The sequence below is a fragment of the Phalaenopsis equestris genome, unplaced genomic scaffold (assembly GCF_001263595.1).
Source record: "Phalaenopsis equestris unplaced genomic scaffold, ASM126359v1 Scaffold000140, whole genome shotgun sequence".
NCBI classification, from domain to species: Eukaryota; Viridiplantae; Streptophyta; class Magnoliopsida; order Asparagales; family Orchidaceae; genus Phalaenopsis; species Phalaenopsis equestris.
In genome coordinates this window covers 1,243,334-1,266,932 of record NW_018164582.1, presented here as the reverse complement: position 1 = coordinate 1,266,932, position 23,599 = coordinate 1,243,334, and the positions used below count along the sequence as shown (strand labels likewise).

The following is a 23,599-nucleotide window of genomic DNA, read 5'->3' as shown; positions in this document are numbered from 1 at the left end:
CTATTCGCGACCAAAGCACCAGTGTTCTTATTTATTATAATATCACCCATATAAGAATAATAAAATCCTTATTTCTTTCAATGCGTGACTATAACTATAAATATTTTTAGGAGGATGCTAGTTTTATAAATAATTAAACTTCAAACTGTCAATTCGCAATTTTCTATTTACAAATAATATTAAAAAAATGTTAAATATTTGTAATTAATATTACAAAAAAACGCAAAATGTTAAATATTTGTAATTAATATTACAAAAAAACGCAAAGGAAAATACATATTCTTTTTGTTCTACTCATATTAATTTCTCATTTAGACATAATAATATTTATGAGTTGTTAGTTACTTGTCTATATATTACTGTATTTTTTCATATGAATATATAAGAACTTGTCTTTTAACATAAATCGGGATCTAAGAGAAGTATGGAACTAAATATATATGTTTTTTCAAAAGAAATAAATAAATAAAAACTATTTGAATGATTAAATTAATTTTAAATCTTATATAATATTATCAGAATGATCGTGATTGTGAAGATTTCAAGGACATGAAAATACTGAAATCTGATTATATTAGAGCTCTGAGATGATTAAAATATATTATACAACTCATTTCAGAAGGTGATTAAAATATATTATACAACTCATTTCAGAAGGAGTAATAGTTGACCACTGATGATTTCTCTATATAGCTTTCTAAGCCAACCAAGCCCTAACCATCACCGCATTTTTCCCAAAGACTTCATAAGCATAAATTGACCTGAGATCATCCTAATATTTATTAGATGAATATTTGAGAATAATGACAGATTTTTCAAAATCCAAAAGTATTCGCCACTTGATTTAATCATATTATTTTTATTGGGAAATGGAAAATCAAACTATCATACTATACAATTCATATAAACAATTCTAGAATCTCGTTTACCACTTCGTGTTGTCTCCAATGACCTTCTTATACTTCATTACCACAACTTTTGATTTATATCTCCTCCATCTCTATGGAAGGATTAATGTGATCTCCTCTAATATCCTTTATGATTTTTATAATATTAAATTATTTGTCTAAGGTAATGTTATCTCCAACTTTAGGAAAGGATTGGTCTAGCCATCTTGAGTGGCCTTCAAGCTTTTTTTACTGCTTTTTTTCCACTCTTAGGTTATACAAGCATCACCTCTAGTGAATGACTAATCTGGCCATCTATAACAATCTTCACGACCTCTTAATATTTTTATTACATCATGGTTGTGTTGTTTCTATTTTAGATGAAGATTGGATAAGAATTAATCCAACCATTATTAGTGATTTTCATGAATTTTTTATCACTTTAATATCACATTTTAGTAATACAATATTTATCTTAAGAGATGATTAATTTTGCTAACACCAGTGCTTCATTATCTCCTTCATATCTTGTATTGTCTTCCTATAATGGAGGATTGATTTATCCATTTATGAGGGCCTTCACACCATTTTTGTGCTATTCACATATTGATTTTAAGTTATGTCATATACATTTTTAATAGAAGACTAAAATTTTTATAACATTAAAAGGATATTTATAAATATGTAAAAAAATTCTCAAAATTTTATCAAAGATCTTTAAGAGGTAAAAACAAACATGGTATGGTTTAATTAAAATTCCTTTGAAAGCTAATCCTCAGAGAAAGTCTATCTTCTTCATAATCTTGTTTGCAAGCTCTAAAATTACTCTTTATTATCATTAATAAATTGAACATCAAAGTATTCTTGCTTATTTAATTAATAATTAAGTAATGTAAAATATTGTAGCTTATTTGATATGTTAATCAAACAATCAATAATAAGCTTTAATTAAGATGATCTATGAGTAGGTTATCGAATATTTCAATCATTTGTAGCCCTAATAAACTTTGTAAAAGACATTGATACTGATTTCCTGAGCAAGCCTTAGAAAACAACTTCTATTGGATAGAGCTTTCATCCTAAATCCTAAGAATAGCTTAAAAGAGCATGCGCTAGAAGGGTAAAAAGTAGTTAGATCTCATTTATATTGAGAAGTCCCAAGAGTAGCCCTCAAAGGCAAACCCCAACCGAGGAAGAAAAAACACGATATTTTTTTTTCAAGAGTTCAAAAAAAAAAAAGTTTCTAAATGTTAGCTTCGATGTTCTCTTAAATTTGGACAACATCTTCACTAAAAGTCCTCAAAAGCCAGAACTAATGACTAATCCTATGAGGGCAAGAATAAAATGTGATTTATATTCATTCATAACTTCCAAAAAACATCCCCAAGAATGAACTTAGAAAACATTTGGTCATTAAAAATTCCAAAGTATTGCTTCTAATGTAAATCTCTACGAGAAAAAGAAAATGATTATGATCTTTTTGTAATAAAAGATTCCTCATCTTATTTAAAAGTTTTCATGACTCACCATCATACAAGGCCGACGAAGACATAATAAAACAAATGGTATGCACATATTATCCTAGTCTTATTAGGACACATGGAGATCTTCTTTAAAAATATCAAAAAAGGTGAGGCCAAATAATAACTTGTCCAATGTTTCACATAAAAAAGGGGATTTTTATCTCATATTTACTTTATTTCTCAAATAATGAGTGGGTATTTATATGAGGGAAGATAATCAGACTCTTTCTCCCCCAACTAATTTTTTTCTCACCACAATTTGATTATTAGTCTGATAACTATAAGAACTGAGTGCGACAAAGGTATTTACCCAATACAAGATGTTTGTCCCTTGCAAAAAATTATATCAAATATAAGGATTTGGATTATCTTCTGGAACGATTTGAGCTGTTAGATACTACATATAATATTAAAAATCTTATTCCTTTAATTGTGAAACCTCCTGAACTCAAAATGAAAATACTTCCTACACATTTAAAATATGTCATTTTAGGAGATTTATCCACATTACATATTACAGTATCCTCATAATTAATTGAATTACAAGAACAAAAGTTGTTGGAAACTTTAAGAAAGTAAAAGCGTTTTTCGATGGACATTAGCTGATATCAAAAGAATCAGCCCTTTGATTTGTGTGCATAGAATTTTATTGGAAGAACATCATGAACCAAAAGATGTTCCTCAAAGGAGATTAAACCCTATGATGAAAAAAGTTGTTAAGAAAGAAAGTTTAAAATAGTTAGATGCTGGAATAATATATCATATTTTGAACAGTGCTTGGGTACATTCAATTCACTGTGTTCATAAGAAATGAGATGTGATTATTTCTTTGAATGGAAATAAGGAATTAATACCAACACGATAAGTTACTGGTTGGCGAATCTACATTAACAATAGAAAATTAAATTTTGTCATTATGAAAGATCACTTTCCTTTACTTTTTCTGGACCAAATGTTAGATAAGCTAGTTGGGCACAAATATTTTTTATTTTTGGATGGATATACTGGTTATCATCAAATTTTTATTGCTCGTAAGGATCAAGAAAATGCAACATTTACTAGTCCTTAAGGTACTTTTTCTTTTATACGAATGCTCTTTATTTTATTTAATGCACCTGCAACATTTCAAAGATGTATAATGTCTAACAGATTTAATGCACCTGCAACATTTCAAAGATGTATAATATCTAACATCTCAAATCCTTCATGCTTTTATTTATATTTGTTTTAACAGAGAAGGTGGTTATTTAAGCCCTTCTCATTTAAAATGGCTATACTACTTGATGTGTCATCAAAACAATTTATTATTTGACACAAATCTCAAACTATTTTTTAATAAGAAATGTTGTGATTCAATTTAAGAACCAAATGATTCAAATTACAATATTGTTCTGGAATAACGACCTAGTGATAACTTCCAACTACAGTCGACCACTGTTATGTGGCTAACACGATCTATGACTAGCTACTACTACAACTATCAACCACGGCCTATATGAACAACTATAACATATATAGTTAATTGCTACTACAGACAGCTGCTAACCATGGTATATGTGACCAACAACTACTAGATCTTCCAACTATGATCTTCGTGACCAACTGAGATTATTACAACCACTGACTACAATCTTAATGACAAAATATTATCTTTGTAGTAATAAACTATGTCCTTTGTTGCTCGCCATCTCTATTATTTTCACGAACAATATTTGTTGTAGCTCAATTACGATTATTAAAGTTAGATTACTATTATATATCTGTGATTATCAACATTATAATTTTATTTTTTCTAATTCGAGCAAGAGCAGACTTATGAACTTATAATTATACAGTCTATTACTTCGATTGTGTATCGAAAATTTTTCTCCATAAAAAAATTTTGATGCATTCTCCTGCTGCATTTTATTATTATATGTGTGTGTTGGATCTTCGTGCAACACTAAAAAGTTAAATTATTATTCTAGTGCCACTAATCTTTTTATTCTATCGCCGGTAATATTCCGACACATAACACTATTGATAAATAAAATAAAATATTTCGCTCAATACCAAATATTTGTTTCACATATGCAAAAAAATTCTAATCTTAAATCAGGACAAAACATCCATAAAATATCATTAATTGAATTCCTCTTTATATAACGCGTTAATTACCTATAAATAACAAATCTAAATTTATTTTAAACTGAAATTTATCAGTGGAAATATGCTACTATTTCGGCCGTCGACGTCACAATTAACAGCAAAACGGTAAAACGAGGCAATAAACAGTCCTCTAATGACATTAATTAATGATCATTAATTCTTAATCTACCTGTGGTCAACTTAAGCATGCGAAGGCTATACTTCAATTACGAGTAATTAATCCGTAACATTAAGAAAAATCAAAGAAGAAAATAGAATATGGGAAAATAAATAAATAAAAAATTAATTTATTTGAGGATAAAATAACAAGTGGGCGGGCCCGGAGACAGCTCAGAAAGGGCAAAAAATAGCCGTCGGATGAGGCAACCAACGGTGGGATCTTCCCATACAGCTGGACGACATCTGGCCTGTAGGACACAGATAATAAAGTTCGCTTTCTGTGCTTTTTGGTCTTCTTAAATTCATTATAATGATTTATTAAAAAATAGGGGGATTTACACCCATACCACTCCATTCCTCGAGAAATATTTGTGTATGTAAGATGTGCGTAGAGTTACATATATATTAGGTTATTCGGAGGGTACAATTAGGTTATACATAGATTATATCCTTTGTAATTCTTCTCTTAACATAAGTGTAACCTAGCTATACCATCCTAATAACCTAATATATAAGCAACTCTGCATATATCTCACGTACGCGAATATTTCTCGTCGGACAACAGCTTCCAGCAGTTTTATTTCTCAAAACAATTTTAATGATTTTCAAATTGAACCTTTTATTTTACATAAATAGTGGCTGGCAATGCGTTGTCGCATTGATCCATTGAAATAAATTTAAGAGGTATTTTCTTCAAATATTGCTGCACTAAATTTTATTTTTAAATCCCATTCATTAAATTTAATACTTAATATTATCATATCAGCATTATAAATTAAAAAATATATCTTACCAAACATTTTTGTTTTGCGTATTACAATAATCGAAAAAGCCACCTAATTTTAAAAAAAAAAAAAAAAAAACAAGAAAAGAAAAAGAAAAAGAGAAATTACAATAGACAAAATCATGGGGCATTTACATACATAAGATACAATTCTTATATATTTACATATATAGCACCTAAACTTTCAAAATTTACATTCATACCCCTCAAATTTTTAACAAAAATACCACTATTGCTAGCATTTTAAAAATAAAATAAACAATGTAATTAATTCCTAATTTCTCGAAAGAAAATTTAAAATAATGTGATCATTGCTTTGTTTATTGTACCAAAATTTCAAGCGGGGTTTTTTTTTTTTTATGATAGGGCAGAGGCTATTATACGAGGCTCCTGACCAACCTCATGTGCCTAAGAGTTTCATCCCACATATAGGCGGGATCGAACTCATGACCTCAGGGGTCTTGTAAACTCTGTCAACCAAAGAGTCATGATAGACGATACACAACTTCATGTACTTAACTATATAATAATGAAGGCTATATCACCAAATAGAATCACAAAAAAAATGTGATTATTGTTTTGTTTATTTTTGGTCTTGGGCATACTTATTTGTAGTTAAAAAAGTAGCCCAACAAGAGATGGCTTATTATATCTGATACGCCACCAACAAATTTCCATCAACCAACACGAATCTCAATGCAATTTTTTGAACAAGAAACATTCAAACTTTGAACAAGAGTCATCTGAAGCTCTGATTTCAGCAAAATTATAGTCAAACTGATCGGCTCGATGAGACGGACCTAATGATATAAAAGTTAGTCCAATCCGGGTCAAATCAGACTCAAATCAAGTCATTAAACCACTACTATAGGATTTCCGGAGGCATTTTAAAAGGTCAAACGGATGTCAAATTTAGCGAGTTTATAGTTGAATGGAGCGTCTCGAAAAGATGAATCCAACGAGCCCAAGATTGCGCAATTCCGACTTCGTTAAGACACTCAAATTTCCATCAAACATCATCTGATCAAGGGAAGCTCTCCGGGCTGTCCGATCAAAATGGTTTATATTTCTGCATTAATTGCACTCAAAACACTAGAAATAGAGGCCCACCCCTCACATGAAAAGGGGAGGCTTAAAAGAGAACTTGAGGCTTTGAGAAAGAGCTCATGTCCAAGATCGTCCTCGCCATGGTCGATGCCATCGTCGATCGCCGTCGACCACCACTGACCGTAGACAACGACCGCCAACCTTTGTCGACCACCGTCGGCCACCGTTGAACGCTGTCGATCACCGCTGACCTCTGTCAACTGCCGCCGACCGACATCGACTGTTGTTAGGCACCGCTCACCTCCGTCAACCACCGCTTACTAGACGCCATCAGTCGACGTTGTAATGTGGAAAGCTAGTAACCCTTTCCCGCCTGTGGGATAAGATATATATATTTGTTAAGGTAGGGTCTATCATACCACACCTAACACAATTAATAAATATTTGAATTTTACAAAGAAAATATCAATAATTAGTCAATTATACTAATTCTTGTTAATAATCATAAATTGATAAACTAATACGCTCGACACCAATTACATGATTATATATACTTGACCTGAGCTCAATAATGGCTACAACTCAATTAAAAAAAAACAAATAAGCTTAAATAAGATTTTAATGTTCTGTTAATTCAAATCTCGACTCAAATTCAAGCAAAGAATAAATGTGTGTGTGCAAGCGTGCCATATTCCCCGGTTTATTAGTTGACATCCACGGTATAGGAGCCCTAAAGTCGGTGGCTTGAATCCCCTCTGATACAATTAGCCTTAAGATGATACTTTGTTAGACAGACTAGAGATGGCTAGAAACTCATATAATAGTCTCTATTCATCCCTCATACATCTAAAAATTTGAGTACCACACTCTATAATTAGGAAAAAATCGAAGTGCAGATCAGAAGAGACTTCCAACTGACAAACAAATGCCTGACCAACTTATCTGAGTACGTAGCGCATATATATTATTTTTTATTTATTTCACAGTAACCAGGGAAAAATAAAATTTAAAATGGCTCAAATCATTAATTTATTTTCTATCTTTTATCTTAAACGAAGCATTACTCTATTAATAATTGCCTGCAAACATCAATAGAAAGCTGAAAACTTTTTCGAGCAAAGAGGAAGTCATTGGAATCGCCTGTGCATTTTTCTTCACACTGTGCCACAGCCTCACGGGAGCACAGTAGGCTGCTTCACCCCATTTCATATAACCTATACGAGCAATTAAATATATATATATATATATATAATAGCTACTAAGATGGCATGATCATTTCTACTTTAATGATACACAGCTGGGCACTCACTCCAAAAATAATGCAAACTGCAGTAGACTGGGGGCCAAAACATTACATATATAGTGACCAAACAAAATTTAAATAGCTGGCAATTATGTAATATTTGAATATGATAAACTATTGGAATGATAATTAATTATTTATTATGGAATTTGATATTACAACATACCACTCAACACTCATATATTTACATGTATAACACCTGAAAAACCACCCAAATCTTTCATGTCACAACAAAGCAACTTTTAAAAAGTGAAATGCACCTTTCAAAGCAATAGGGTATGGTGATGCATATGTGAACATTAAAGTTTAGGTGTTTAGACATGTAAAAACATAGGAATTAATTGGAAATGCGCAACTTTTCCTTTAAAAAATAGAATATACCATACATTTTCATGAAACCCAACTATAAAACTGAAGACTCTTTCGTGTACCAGCAACCAACTACAGACTTTAATTTCTAGAATACATTAAACATAGGAATTAATTGGAAATGCGCAACTTTTCCTTTAAAAAATAGAATATACCATACATTTTCATGAAACCCAACTATAAAACTGAAAACTCTTTCATGTCACTGTTACCAGCCACCAACTACAAACTTTAATTTCTAGATTACATAATTACATAAAAAAATACCAAAAATTCTTGCAGTGAATGTGCGCCATGTCTCCACTTAAATGAAGCTTGTGATATAATACACAGAAAGCTCTCAAAAACGCCTGTCTGGGATCAGATTGCAGCAAAGCTCTTGGGATTTATAGTGATGCTTTTAGTGCAGTTGTCAGTCTTATAAATGCCGACAAGTCTGTCCGCAAGCTCAAACATATTGTTCCTCAAACTGCGCCAAACATATAAAATTAAACCATGGTTAAAGATTATAAAAAAAAAAAAAAAGCCACTGGAAGGAAGAACATACCTTATGATTATAAACTGAGCATCCCTTGTGCGATCTTTGACATAGTGGCCGACAATGGAAACGTTTTTGAAGTCTGTGATGAGTTGAATATATTTATAAGATTGCAGAATCATGAAGGAAGTGAGTAGAAGATGAGGAGAGTTAAAAAACAGGGACCTAAGGCGGCATCAATCTCATCCATGACATAGAGCGGAGTTGGCTTGAAGTGATGGAGAGCAAATACAAGAGCTAGGGAGCTGAGGGTCTGCGAAATAAGTAGAATTTTTCAGTTGGTAAAATAATCATACGTTCTGTATGATTTAAAGATAATTTCTATTAGAACGTTAGGGGAAAGTTTAAAAAGTGAGCCAAAAGATAAGATAATAAATTCTAATAATTTGAGTATCAATTGGTATTAATACAGCAAGTGACTGACATGAAGTCGCATTTGGTAAAATAATCATAAGTTCTGTATGATTTAAAGATAATTTATATTAAAACGTTAGGGGAAAGTTTAAAAAGTGAGCCAAAAGATGAGACAATAAATTCTAATATTTTGAGTATCAATTGGTATTAATACAGCAAGTGACAGACTGACATGAAGTCAGTTTTTGATAAGGCATTTTAATATTGATGAACCATAAGGGGCTCCAGGGGCCAGTTTGTCAATTATAGTAATTGCATTCCGATAGGGCCATAATGGAAGCACGAAGTTAATAAAAAACTCCCGGAAATTGATTTTTGTAGCCTTCAGAATATAATAATATATTTCAGCTGAAGCATAGTGTAAATATCCTGAAAAAAGCTCAAATTTGACTGAATCGTAGAGCATTTTATCCAGAGAGATGCTTTATATAGAAAATCTTTAGCCATTTTAACCTGATTAAGACAGGGAGGAACCAGTTCAAAAGATTCACAAAATCAATAGAAAAGAAAAAATAAAATAAAATAACAAAAACAAAAACAAAAACGTTCCTATTGCGGTGATCAACCCCCAAGCACCTAACTGTCAAAAATAAAGAAAAAAGAAAAAAAGAAAGATAAAGCAGCATTGACTCCTATATGTAGATAAACGTTCCTTTTGCAGAATAATATTAGTCAAGATACTGGGTTAGAATCATTTGGTTGTTGATCATTATGGCCATTTATGTTCACTAATGGTATTGTTGAATCCAAAAATATCCTGAAAACAAACCCAATGAATGGAACGTTCTATAAGAAGTGATTAAGAGGGAGAAAGCAGTAGTAAACCGACAAAAAATGGAATTATTTATTTATGAAATAGACCTCTATTTATACGCAGGTCTCAATATTCCAAAATTATATATATTAGTCCCCTCATTATTAACTTTTCAAAGGAGATTTTTGATAATTACAGAATTATTTGCATATAATAAGGCCGAAGACCGATTTGATTAATGAAGGTTAATGATCGCCTGATAAACCTTGATTCGATCGACATATAAAGACCAAAAGAGTACTCCCAGTCGATCGTATCGAAGGTTGATTACCGTCATATGAGATTTTCTCTTGAAGTCTTCTGTCGATCGTTCAGATAAAGTGCTTCTTGCGCCAATACTCATCTAGAAATGATCGCCAATGGCTACCCTCGATTATCTGCATCTTCCTGAGCCGCCCATCTTTTTGAGATTCGTGCTGACACATTTTCATGTGTACATATTTAGTTCTCCGATTTTATTGCTTCTTAAAAGTTCTTCAATACATGAGGCTAAGAGAATTTTTTGACACGTATGAATGTGTTTTTCGCGATATCTGGCGAAATAGCTTCGCCTTCTAATAAGAGTGTCCTCCTCAAAGTTATGCGTGATATGCGGGTTCAGGCTCGTCAGTTAAACGTGAATCGCAAAGCAACGGGTGAGGTATCCGCGGAAGGGGTGAGTAGGAAGAGAGCTGTGCTCAAGTCTGGAGCCAACGATTGTGAGAGTCGGCCCGGTTCTTCCGATTTTCTTGCGGACCCTCCTCAAGCGAGGGTTGTAGGACAGATTGGAGGTCGTCCTGATGACCATCATACGGAACACTCGCCAAGGGTGCGTGTTTCTGCTGCGGGAGAAAGATTGCCCATCCAGGTGGTTGCGGGGGCTACAGTTCCCCCAAAGGAGTTTAGAGGCAACGGCGGCTGAGGCCGAGACATGGCTTCAACAGACTAGAAACTATTTCTATTATGAAGGTGGAGGACCATAAAAAGCCACTGAGGACATTTTCTCTTTAGACCACGTCTGAATGGGGGAGGATTCTTGGTATGTAGTTTAAATAGCTTTTTGCATCTCTCATTTCAGCAAGTGATGTCCTGACTGTTGATTCTGTATCGGCAGATACCAATGTTGGTCTTGAAGATGACGCGACACTGGTGAACCAAGTTGCGGTCGCAGGTTGTCTCGGGAGGAATAGATATGGCGGAGCTGAGTGCTCCGGAGCAAGGTGCTGAGCGTGATGACGAGGATCGGGTGCTGGAGGCCAGGGTGCGGGCCATCAAGTTTTCTTGGGTGTCTCAGGGGAAGAGGAGACGATTAGAGGGTGTCGTGTCTTCTAACTGATACTCCGCCTTGCTGAGATGAAGGAGTGTTTTCTTCGTTTCATTGGGCACCCTTGAGGAGACGACAAAAGAAGGATCACTGACATTCTTGAGAGGGTCGACCAGATGGAGAGGGAAGTTATTGGATTGCGCGAGGAACTCATGGCTTTTGAGGTTAAGATGCTTGCTAGCAACGAAGAAGTTACATGTCTGTGTTCGAAGCTGTTGGCTATTAGAGAGGCCCTCACCACTCAGCCTAAGGACAACCATAATGACAATTTCAGGCTGGGCGGCGAGTTTATGTACGAGCAGCTTCGCCATCGAGGGTTTGTCTCGGGCAAAGCCGCGAACGATCACTTAGTCCGATTTTTCCTTCCTCGGCTGTAACCAAGTGTTCAACGCGACTTTCTATCTTTTTGTATATAAATAAGTAATAAATGCAATAAAATAAAATATTTTTCTACTTCTTGTAATACTATACTTGGATGACGTGTAGTTTCGTCGTATCAGTCACATCGGCGACGTTTAGATTTCAAATGTATTCTTTCTCACATGTACATATACATATGTGGTCGTGCAATTACTAAGGCTCATGTTTTTTTTTCTTTCTTCATTCATCTTCTTTCCCCGGGTCGCACAGTCTTTTTTTTTTCTCTCTAGGTTTCGTCATCCTCTTCTTCATTCCTGTCTAGCGTCATAGACTCCATGGTTCGAAAATACTCCCAGGGGTTATTCAGTTCGATTCCTGCTACAGAGCTTCCAGTCTTTTTTGCCGCTGAAGTATAAGAGATCCAGAATCATCGTGTTCTGGAACCCAAAATTCTCCTGTGACCGGCCAACAGCCGACAACCATACAGACTACAGATGACTTCTCTTCTGGCATTGATCATTTTAAGATAAGTTCTTGGCTACCTTTTAGTCGAGAGTTGTGTTCGATCTTCAACTGCTATGGCAACATCCTTGCTCAGGTCCTTTGAAACTCAATTGTCGCCATCATGACCTATGTGCTCTTATGTCGAAGGTTGAAGATCCCGTGATTGATTGAACTCTTCAGTCATTTTTTCTCCTTCCGAATTGGTCGTGATGGTTACATTCAATTTGTCGCCGGCACCAAGAATCAATTGTTGGGGCTTAAGAATAAGATGATAGACTGGAAGACGAAGTTCGTCGCCTCGTGTGCGAAGGATGGAGGATCCGCAGTTCCCCTCTGATTGTGAGGTGAAGAAAAGTAAAGACCCTGCCCGAGCAAGTTCGAAACCACAGGGCGTTGATTGAGTGTTAGCACCTCTCTTTGTTTTAGTACCTCGAACCCAAAGTGATCGAACAAATAAATTGTCTGAATGGTGTTAATACTATGACCGAGGATCTGTGGAGATTGGCTGAAGACAAGGAGGTTGGTCAGGAGAGAGCTGTTGGGGAGGGATGGGTTTGAAGAGGCCTCATGGGAGAGGTGGTCCTTCCTCATTCGACAGAGCTCGCGGTCTGTCCGATAAAATCAGGTTGGCCGAGAGAAATGATGAATGTTTGTATTACTTATCCTTTTGTTCGCTCGTGTGTGAAATGCATTTTCATGACCTTTGTGTAATTTGCCAGTTTCTTCGAAAGAGAGCAAGGGGGACACTTCCTGTTCTCCTAGCCTCCTGAATCTGAAGTCTCATCAATGCGCCTGTCGACTAGAAAAGTTCTGGTGGCGGCAGGGGAGGCATTGTTCATAGCTCCGCCAGAGCTAAGTGAGACGAGTAGTGCCTCTCGTCCAATCTCCATTGAGACCGAATCGGAGGACGGAAGAGAGGTCGCGGATCGGACGGAGAGCGACGCCCCCCCGGAGGGAAGGAAAGACTATTGTCCCCGATGTTGACTTGCCCACTCCTCCCGTGCAAGAGGGGGTGGTTCCGTCCAAGTGATCATTCTCGCACGATTAAGGAGATGGTGTCTGGACGAGCGATCACTATGCTCTCATTGACAGAGAGAGATTGAGTGGTTCCCTGCCAACCTGCTGAATGAAGACTATCCCTCTATTCTGATTGACATGTTCTGATCTCATGCTTTCAAGAGGAACTTAAGGTCGATAGATAAAAAGATCATGTTCCATTTAGTCGGCTGTTATCATGCCCTTGCCTGGTAGGCTTCGCACTTCCAGGCTCTCTTCTTGGACAAAGCCGAAGAGGACGTCGGGTAATCTGCCTTGAGGGTTTGGAAGTTAAAGCGAAAACTCTATATGGTGGAAGAGAGATTGAAGCTTTCCCTCGAGGGGCGACAAATAGATTCCCAACAACATGAAGAAGAGGTGGCGACCCTTCTGAAGGAAAATAAGGAGCTGAAAGAAAAAAAATCTCTTTGACGGTCAGTAGGGAGTCGTATGCCTAGGGTTTTTCTCGCCATATTGCAGTCAATACTTCTCTCACGATCGAGAGGTTTGTGAAGCACAAACTAGTGGATCCTAAGAAGCAAAACATGAAGAAATTTGGGAAGCTTCTCTCAGGTTCGGGGAGCAGAGAGGAGTCAGCATACCGGGAGTCTGCTGGCGCCGCAAGGACTAGGGAGGCAGATTCCGGAGAATCTTCAAATGCTCGAGGTTAGAGCAATCCAGTTTTGTATGTTTTTGTTCTCTCTCTTTTTTTTCATTGTAAAGGATATTGCTATTTGTAACCTACAAATGAATTGTCGTAACATATAAAAATATTTTAGGTCTTGAGTGTCATTGTCCAGGCCTTTTTCTCCTTTACAAGTTAATTGCTGGAATGCACAAGTAATTTCAATGGTGTAAGTTGCTGGAGAGTGCACATCTTTTGCATATACGGTTTTCATGGACTTTTCGTGGAGTTTGTCATTGGCGGCAGTTAATGCCACAATTAATGCGCAGGACGATCGTTCACGCACCCCTTGCAGAGCTTGTCACTGTCGAATGGAGATACTTCTCATAGGCCAGAGGAAATGATCAGACACCCCTCGCGAAGCTTTTTGTTGTCGGGTGCTAACTTTTAAAGTACGGTGTAGGACAATCGTTCAAGCACTCCTCTTAGAGTTTTTCGCTGTCGGGTGACTATTCATCTCATAGGCCACAGGCGAAGGTTAGAGACACCTCGTAGAGCTTGTTGCTGCGAATGCTAACATTTAAAGTGGGGCGCAGGAAGATCGTTCAAGCATCTCGTAGGCCACAAGTGATTGTTAGACACCTCTCTTGGAGCTTGTCACTGCCCAATGTTATGTTTAAAGTAGGGTGCAGAACGGTCGTTCATGCACCCTTGACGGAGCTTGTCGATGTCAGGTGTTGATTCATCCCATAAGACGCAGGTGATGGTTAGATACACCCCTCACAGAGCTTGTCTTTGTCGGATGCTGATTCGCCCCATAAGCCACAAGTGATGGTTAGACACCCCTTGCAGAGCTTGTCGTTGTCGAGTGCTAACGTTTAAAGTAGGGCGTAGGACAATCGCTCATGCACCCCTATCACAACTCGTCACTGTCGGGTGCCGATACGTCTCATAGGCCACTTGACGACCTTTGCAATAATTAATAAGTTTTTAGCCACTCAAGAAGCCTGTTTTCTGAGAGTAATTATGTCAGTTCCTTGAGCATAATTGTAAAATTACCCCAAGCGTAAAAACAATCAAAGAGACTACCTCTTAGCGATATTGAATATGTGAAACCTCAAACTTTTAGATACGTGGACGACATTATTCGGATAGCCCAGAATACTGAAGGGATCGAGTCTGCCCATTTGCCCTTTGCCACTATCTTTTTCCTTAGCAAGTTTAGGATGATTTTGTTTGTGTCATAATTTAGGATGATTTTGTTTGCGGCATCTGTCTGTCAGTTAATTCGAGGGTGATGTATAAAAGCAAATTTGAGATTGATCTCTTGAGTTACAGAAGACGTGAACTCCTTTGTCGGCGAATTCAGTCTCGTTATCTATAACTATGTCCAGAGGTAGTTCATATAGGTAGATCAAATCAGTCCAGATGAAGTTCGGAACACTTCTGTCGATATGTGTCCAAGTGCTTTGCTTCTACCCACTTGGATAAATAGTCAACGACCACTAGTAGAAACTTTTGTTGTCATTTTCACAGGGGGAAAGGTCTCAGAATGTCAAAGCCTTGCATGGCTAACAGTCGCCTTGTTACTTAAGTATCATAACATGGTAGAGAACATCTCGTTCTTTAGCAAGTCTAATCATCTTTCTTATGTATTACTCCTAAGAAAGTATAGGAGTTGTTTGGTAGCAAAATTTGAGCAATAGTTAAGCAGAATTTAACCTAAATCATGCCAAACAACAAAAAAGACAACTTTAAATCCTAAATAATTTTAAATCCCAATTCTTCTCCATTAAGCCCTAAATTCTAGATTTAGTAAATCCTATTGAAAGGTAGATTTATGAGATTTACACAAACAAAAGCATTTGAAGGGCAGCGGGAGCAAAGACAAGGGTTACCTTCACGACATCTTCTTCTTTTCCTCATTGGTATTCAAAAGGAGGAAGCAAAAAAGAGAGAAATATGAGAATTTCCTTGAAGGTTTCCTCAAGGAGTAAATCAAAAATCAAATGAGGACAAAAACCAATGTTTCGAAGGTCTTCTTTCTCAAACATTATGCTCTAATCACTACCTTTCTAGCTAGTTGCAGTTGAATGGGTAAACAAATTTATAGGATTTACTGACTTAAGCTAGAGGGCCAAAGGAGTGCTGAAACTAGTTAATATTTAATTTAGTTTATTATTTTTATTTTTATTTAGCAAAATAATTTTTTTATTCCATAAGATAATGATTAATGAGAATATGATTAAATTTTTTAATTTACTTTTATTTAATTTTCATTAATTTAATTGATTACAATTTATTAGTAAATTAATGTCATTTTAAACTAGTCAAAATTTAATTAATTTAAGTATAATTGTTATAGACTTGCTAATTAATTCACCCTAAACCATTTTTAGACTTTAACCACATTAAAATTTACTAAATCCAAATTTATAGGATTTTCTAATTCCTACTTAAAGTTGAATCTACATTTAAATTTATAGTTCGCGTTTAAAAGGATAACTAGTGAATAAGTTAGTACATGAAAAATATGTCAGGCAATGAAGAATTTGTTTATAAAAATATTTCTTTGATCAGTATAATCATCAAAGATCCATCAACAATAATCATTATTTAATTTCTACGACAAATAATACACAAGATAAATTTGTAATTCTATCTATTGAATTAATAATGCAAGAGCTAGAATTAAAAGCACGATATTAGACTATTATATTTAAGAGAAAGAGTATCATTTATAGGAGTTTTTTAAATGACAGATTAATGATGGTAATAGTACCTTTGTTAAATTTTTATATTTCTTCTTTGTGAAACTCAATAAAGGATTTTTTGTTGTTATCATCTTCCACATGCTGTACTTGCAATTATGCACGCCTCAAGTCATTTGTTTATCCTTCTTATGTTGTGAAGTTCTTACTTGGAGGTTTGCCATGAAACTTCCAAACATCTTTTTCTGTATCTTAAGCACTTATTGCAATATGTGCATTATAAAAAATCTCTACTGGCTACTTGTGTTCTTCAACGAAAAATTTTCTTATAAAATTTCATGAGGTCTACAATCTTTGTACTAACGTTGAAACTGCCATGGGATTATTAGAAATCATGAACCCCCTTTTTCCACTGAATCATGGTGATGACCTAATTTAGTGAAGGTAAATTCTTTTTTTCTGAGAATTTATGCTCATACAGCTTCAAACTGAAGGATTAATGCAAAAAGAAAACCATAAACATAGTTCCTTTCAACAAACAGTTTAAGAATAACCGCATCTATATTGCATTCAACTTAAAAACACCAACAATCATTTATCTCTTGCCGAAGGCCTAACAATATATTAGAGCATTCTATGATGAATTGTCCTCCTAGATCAGATTTTAATATCAACAGATTTGGAAAAATCATTGACTTGAAAATATATTTAATTTATTAAATCACACGCTTCCTTTTTTGAACGAAAGCACATGCTAGTACGACTAGGATAATTTTTTCACAATAATTAAAGGAAAAAAATATTTTTCTTCACTAACAAAAAACAACAAAAATTATACACATAAAGATAAGAACCTACAATTCGAGAAATATGTGATATATCTCAACACCTGCAATTTAAGAAGTAGACGATCTCACCCAAATCCCAAACCTAAGACTCAAGACAATAAACTCATGACTAACCTTAACTCTAAACGTATTAGCCTTATCTATACCCTCACAATACTAAATAATATATCACTAAATTGCCCTTAGGCGTCAACGTAAGAATTCTCCCCTCCCAAAAAGACACATTGTCCTCAATGTGAAAAAAATAAAAATTGTTGTTGAATCAAGTCGTTTGGCTTCCACATGGCATCCTCATCTGACAATCATTTATATTTACTTAAAAATTCATAGCGACCCTCATGTGTTTGAAATACAATCTTGCGCTCATCCTTCAACAAGTAGCTTATTGATCACTGGAATCTGTGTCAATTCAATATCAAGTGTCTCTTTCATGGTATGCAATCTTGTGCTTGAAATGCAATCTTATGCTCATCCTTCGACCAATAGCCCATTGATCACCGGAATCTGTGTCAATTCATTATCATGTGTCTTTTTCATGGTATACAACTTGATCAAGAATTTCAGTTTTGTGTCCCTCAACATAATCTTGAGCGTCACCTAAATCCTGTATAAATTGGAGTCACCGTGAAACACCGCCACCTTGAATCCCATTTGAATACTCTTCAGTGTCAAAATTAGTTCCTTACAAGCTCTCATGCTTTTCTCCACTTGTCCTGTTCCCATCCATATTCCTAAATCGCTTTAAGACTGAAAGGTTACGATAATAAAAGGAATTGGCGCAGTTGGAATCAGCCCTCCACCATGGCCCTACCACCATGATTACATGTTCTTGGCTGAAAGCCTTTGATCAATCTTCTCTAGCCTTGAATCGCATGTCCCCCCGTTTCGTTTGCTATCACTCGTTCCAAACCTCCTTATGCCATGCAATTCCCTCTAGATGTTGTCCCTCGAATCCGCTCCAGGCGTCGTCGAATCTAACATGCTTCCATTCATTCCGGCCGCAGACTACCATTCATTCCAGCCGCAGACTACCATTCATTCCAAAACCACCAATGTCATGCAATTACCTCTAAAACTTGCCGCACAAATCGGCTCCCCACTCCTTCATTGAATCCCACATGCTTCCATTCATTCCAATTGTACGAATATCAAGTTATTCCTTCCGAGTGATTTTGCTCGAGTCTGCTCCCAATTCCTTCGTTGGATCCTATGACTCTCGATTCACCTAGAACAAAGACGTTGCCAAAAGGCCGTGTGAATCATTCTTATTGATATGGCTTGTGTCCGCTCCTGATTCCTTCCATAATATCTGTAAAAATAAATAAATAAAACTTAATATCAAACGACACAAATAATAGTCCCTACCATTATCTTAAGTGTATTATGACCCATTTTGAACCATCATACAAAGAAAAGAAAGAAACTAGAGAGGCAAGATCGAAAGTTCTCCTATTCGGGAGAAAAATTTTAGAGTTTCATCAGACGACGAAAGAGAAGGAAGAAGGAATAAGAAGAGGAAGGAAAGGGAAGCGGGTGGCTCGCGTGCGGTGTCGTTCAATCGTGTTATGTGTGACAAAGGAAGTAGAAGAAGAAGATGAGAAACCATCGCATGCGGGAGAACCTACTAAGAGGGCTGCTCATGTGGGTGCTTGTGTGAGAAGTCATCACAGCTTGTTGTGGGTTCTCCTGAGATTGTAGAGACTGGTGTTGCGCTGTGCCAGTATGCGTGGAGGAGAACCGACCAACATCGAAGAAGGAAAGTGTGTCGCATGTAGAAGGATTGATTGTTTTTGGTGAGAAGGAAAAGGGAGACGACTCATGCTCATGCGAGTAAGGGAAACCGACCGAAATTCTTTAAATGTTTGCGTAAATTTTAATTTAATATAATTAAATTACATGAATGTTATAAGTAAGAATGTTGATTTCATCTAAATTATAACAGGACCCTTTAATCGAAGAAATTTTACGTCGTAAGATTGGGATATAAAAAATTATTGATTTCATACAATGAAAAGGTAAATGTGGGTTAATTAAACAATTGATATTGTAAATGCTTATGTGAAATTTATATTAATAAAAAATTAAGGGCTGATAAATTATTGGGATTTGAGGAAATGATAAATCAAGAAATCAAAAGAAAGTCAAGGAAAAGATTTATAGGTTTTAATCGTTAATTACATAAATTAGTTTAGTTAAAGGTGTTGTTAATTTAATATCAATAGTTTTATGAATTAATTTAAATGATTATAATTTGACAAATAGTAGAATTAAAGGAAGAAAGATCAAACTATGCTTGTGCAAGAGATCAAAATAATTATTTTAGAAGTTTATTAAAGATTAAGATGCATAATTGTTTACTTATTTGTATTGTATTAATGTTTTATTTGAAAGGGACTTGCATTATTATCTTAAAGATACTTGTTTTTTTATTATACACATATTGGAAGTTAATGATCTTTGAAATGAAAATAAATGAAACAAGAATGGGTACATGGTTATTCAAAGCCTTATAGTATTAAGAATGTTATTGGATGAAAGAATAACATTCTTAGCTATTATGATACTAGCTAAGAATGTTATTGGTACTCGAGCACGAAAAACGAAATGAAAATGACAAAGGTACTTCGAGTGCCAAATTTTGAGGGCGCCAATGAGTACAAATTTTGTAGGATACCTATTAGTACAACTTTTTGATGATACATTCATATATGACGGTAATCTCAATATGACTCAAAAAATTGAAAGAGGAAGGTTTAATTTAAAATGAAATTTACAATTTAATTAATTAATAAATTACATTTCTTTTAGACATTTTGAATAAAATTTTTATATTAATTTAATGCATAATAAAATTACAATCACTCAAAAAATTGTGGAAAACTTACAGTTTAAATTAATATTTTTTTCAATAAAAAACACCATGTTGATATGACTGACATGAGTGATCTGATTCATAGGACTGCTGATACTACATAGTCACGTGTTTATTATGCTTCTAGTTAATTTTACTGTTTAATTTTGAAAAATGAACTATTGTTGATTGGATTGTAATAATGTTTTACTTTCAGACTACTTTATTGCTTTAGATGAGTTTAATTTTTCAATTAGTGCACTTTATTGTTTTTAGTGGCTCTTTCTATTATTGGAAGCTATGATAAATTACTGTATAATTTAAAAGAAATGTTAATAATGTCTGAGAACAGTTCCTGACTTATTTAACTCTAAACAATTAGGCCAGGCCGTGACACCTTTGCTCAATCTCGTGGTTCCAGTTGCGCCTAAAGCAACGACGCCGCCCTGATGTAACACAACTTCTTCAGATTGTGGTCTCTAGCGTTTGTCCCAGGCGCCAGGTGGCAGTGGGTTTGCATGAAACTGTACGATCTTTTTCAACATTTCTTCTTGAGTCGTGAATCTCCCCTCTTATAATGTTTACAAGCTGATTGTGTCAAGGCAAAAAATTGAATCTTGCATCAGCACTAAGCGACCCAGCGCTTGGCTAGGCATGGGCGACCCATTTCCAGAGAGGATTAACCAGGGCCTAGAAGAATGTCTTCTAAAACAACGTTGTGGGCAATCCAGCGCCCAAAAGGGACATTTTCGCGTCCATATATGTTAGTTTCAGTGTAAAAAAATAGAGCGTCTGGAAACTCGACGCTTGAAGCAGGTGATCAGGTGTCAGAAATAGTTCAAGCATTTCAGGAATTTAGGTCCTAGATCAGAATTGAAGTAGTTCTTGCCAGTACGCGAACAAGGTCGAAAAACAAAACGAACATTGCGTGCAGAAGAACATGCAAAGTTTTAAGGGTGGATTTCTATAATTTCTCTTGTTTGATCAAGAGAGGAGCGTTCATGGGTTCCAAAATTGTAGAAAATATTTGAGTATGATGTAATTTGTACACTTCTCATTTCATAGTAATTTTCTCAGTGTGATATGACTCTGTGATTTTTTCTTGTTCTCGAGTTTTTTCACGTTAAATCAAGGTACTATTTTTTGGGTTTCTTGTTTGTGCACTTATGTTCAATTATTTGTTTTGAATTTCTCGAATCAGTGTTTTTCCTCAAATTCAAAGAAGTATTATCCTTCCACCACTTTTCATGGACGAGAGTCGCCCCTCCACAAACAAGAAATGCTCATCCATTCAAGATCTAATTTGGTTCTCTTTAATTTTCTTCTCAAGAGCATTTACTCTTTCAGCTGCTACTAACAGCTTCTTATCACAGAGGTGCAGTGGATTACTGCGTTTGACTTCAGATAGTTGTACTCAAGCATGTATTGCCTTTGACTTCAGATAGTTGTAATCAAGTATGTATTGCCAATTTTGATTGTGAAGGAGGTGCATCCTACAAATCAAGAGACAATTAGTTGGATTTACCTGCCCATGATCCCTTTGTTAGGTCACAAAAGAGGTAATGTACATTGTGATCCTTCCTAGCTATCTTGAATCGCGGTTGCATTGCGAGATTAGGGCGCAACAAAGACACCTAATAAGCCACAATCTCCTTTATTTTCTCAACCACAATTGTTTCATGAAATTCAGTAACAAAGGTGGCAATGCGAAGGAGACCCCTACAACGCAATCCGGTCGTTTGTGTCACAAGTATGTCAGATTGAGCGACCTTATCACTTTGTACGCCACGCTTCTTCCAGGGATCCCGTCATTGTCTATGTGAAAATTCAGGCTTCTCGAATCGAGACTAGGGCGTGCCAAATCTCTTCTTTTTTGCTTCCCATATGATACCAATTTAATACAAATCAACACAGTTTTCCACAGAAATTAGGGCAAAGAAAATATTGTTCTTCAGTGACAGAAAATAACATAACTCAAATGCATAAAGATAAAAACTTACACTTCGAGTGGTAGGCGATCTCTCTTAAGAACTACAAATAGAGGGGTAGGCAACCTCTCCCAAACCTTAAACCCAAGGCTCAAGACCACAATCTCATGCATAACCCGATCATAAACATATTTGTCATATTTATACCGACAATAATAAATAATAAATCACTAAATTGCCTTTAGGTGTCAGCGTAACACATGCATCAATAATCAATCCAATCTCGGGAACCATAGAATTCCATCTGCAAAACATCACCATTATTTATTACAAATGATGAACTTAGAATCGTGTTGAGGTTTGATGCCCAGAAAATGACCAAATTTTCCTCCTTCAAAGGTGTAAATAATTTGTAACTACTTTGTGATCATTTTTTCCTTTCAAATGCTATGTTCAATAGATGCCTGGTAAATCTATTAAATTTGGGTACGACTCGTATATCCAAAGGAACATACAACAAAGATAACATGAATATTTTTTTTCCATGGGAATGAAAATTATGTTAGTATTTGATTGCAAAGAAAATGATAGAAATAAAACTATAGCTATGAACACTAAAAGAACATGGCAATGATGTGATGAAAACCGCACCTAATAGGACTGGATTAAAAAAAAAAAAAACCGTAACAATAAAACAGTCATAGGAGAGCTTCTAATGGAAAATATGCAGCATTCAGAACTGAATATTAGATACATTTAATTACAACAAGGCAGTCCATTGATCGAAGATGTGACAACAATGAGACAAGGAACTAATGAGGTGGCAATAAATAGAAATAAAATCTAATAGGAACAGCTGGAACAGGAATGAAGGGTTGGTGAGCCAGCAAGACGGACAACTACGACATGAAAGTCATGGGCTGGAGCTTCAGCTAAAGACAAGTGCCATAGCTAAAGAAGGAATCCACGGGCTTGAGCTGAAGTGTTGGTCGTCATGCGGCTGGGTGCGGTTTAATTTAGCGTAATATAGTGTTTAGAAATTAAGTATTTTAATTTGAAGAAAATGGGGCCAAACTCATCCCATTGATTCATATAGTTTGAATAATCGAGCTAATCACGAGTAATGTACTACCCTAAAAGGTAATACACTACTCGATAATAAGCTCAATTAAATAAATTATAAAAATAAATGACTTCCGTTTGATCTGCAAATTTGCATGATGACTGACAGATTCCCCTATTTGATATGGAAGTTAAATAGGGTTTATTTTAAGTATGGGTTCTTTTAAGTTTCCTATAAGGGCAAACCTCTATAGTTAATTACATCTTAAGCGAACGGATCACTTAAGAAAACTCTCGATAAAAATCAGAAATTTTTTACTTTAATGAGTTCAAAAGGAAGGGTTTTCAACGAACATAATTGTGGAGTTTACAATAGAGATTGGATC

General features: G+C 35.3%; 1 protein-coding gene across 1 annotated transcript in view; it reads right to left on the bottom strand.

Annotated features, from left to right (window-relative positions):
- Positions 1 to 8,349: 8,349 nt before the first annotated feature.
- The window catches only part of LOC110021729 (structural maintenance of chromosomes protein 4), a 99,780-nt gene continuing 84,530 nt past the window's right edge, over positions 8,350 to 23,599 (bottom strand). The window contains 3 exon segments of the mRNA XM_020720341.1: positions 8,350 to 8,689; positions 8,768 to 8,840; positions 8,924 to 9,011. Of these exon segments, the coding sequence (XP_020576000.1) occupies positions 8,581 to 8,689; positions 8,768 to 8,840; positions 8,924 to 9,011 (270 nt within the window). The 3' untranslated portion in view covers positions 8,350 to 8,580.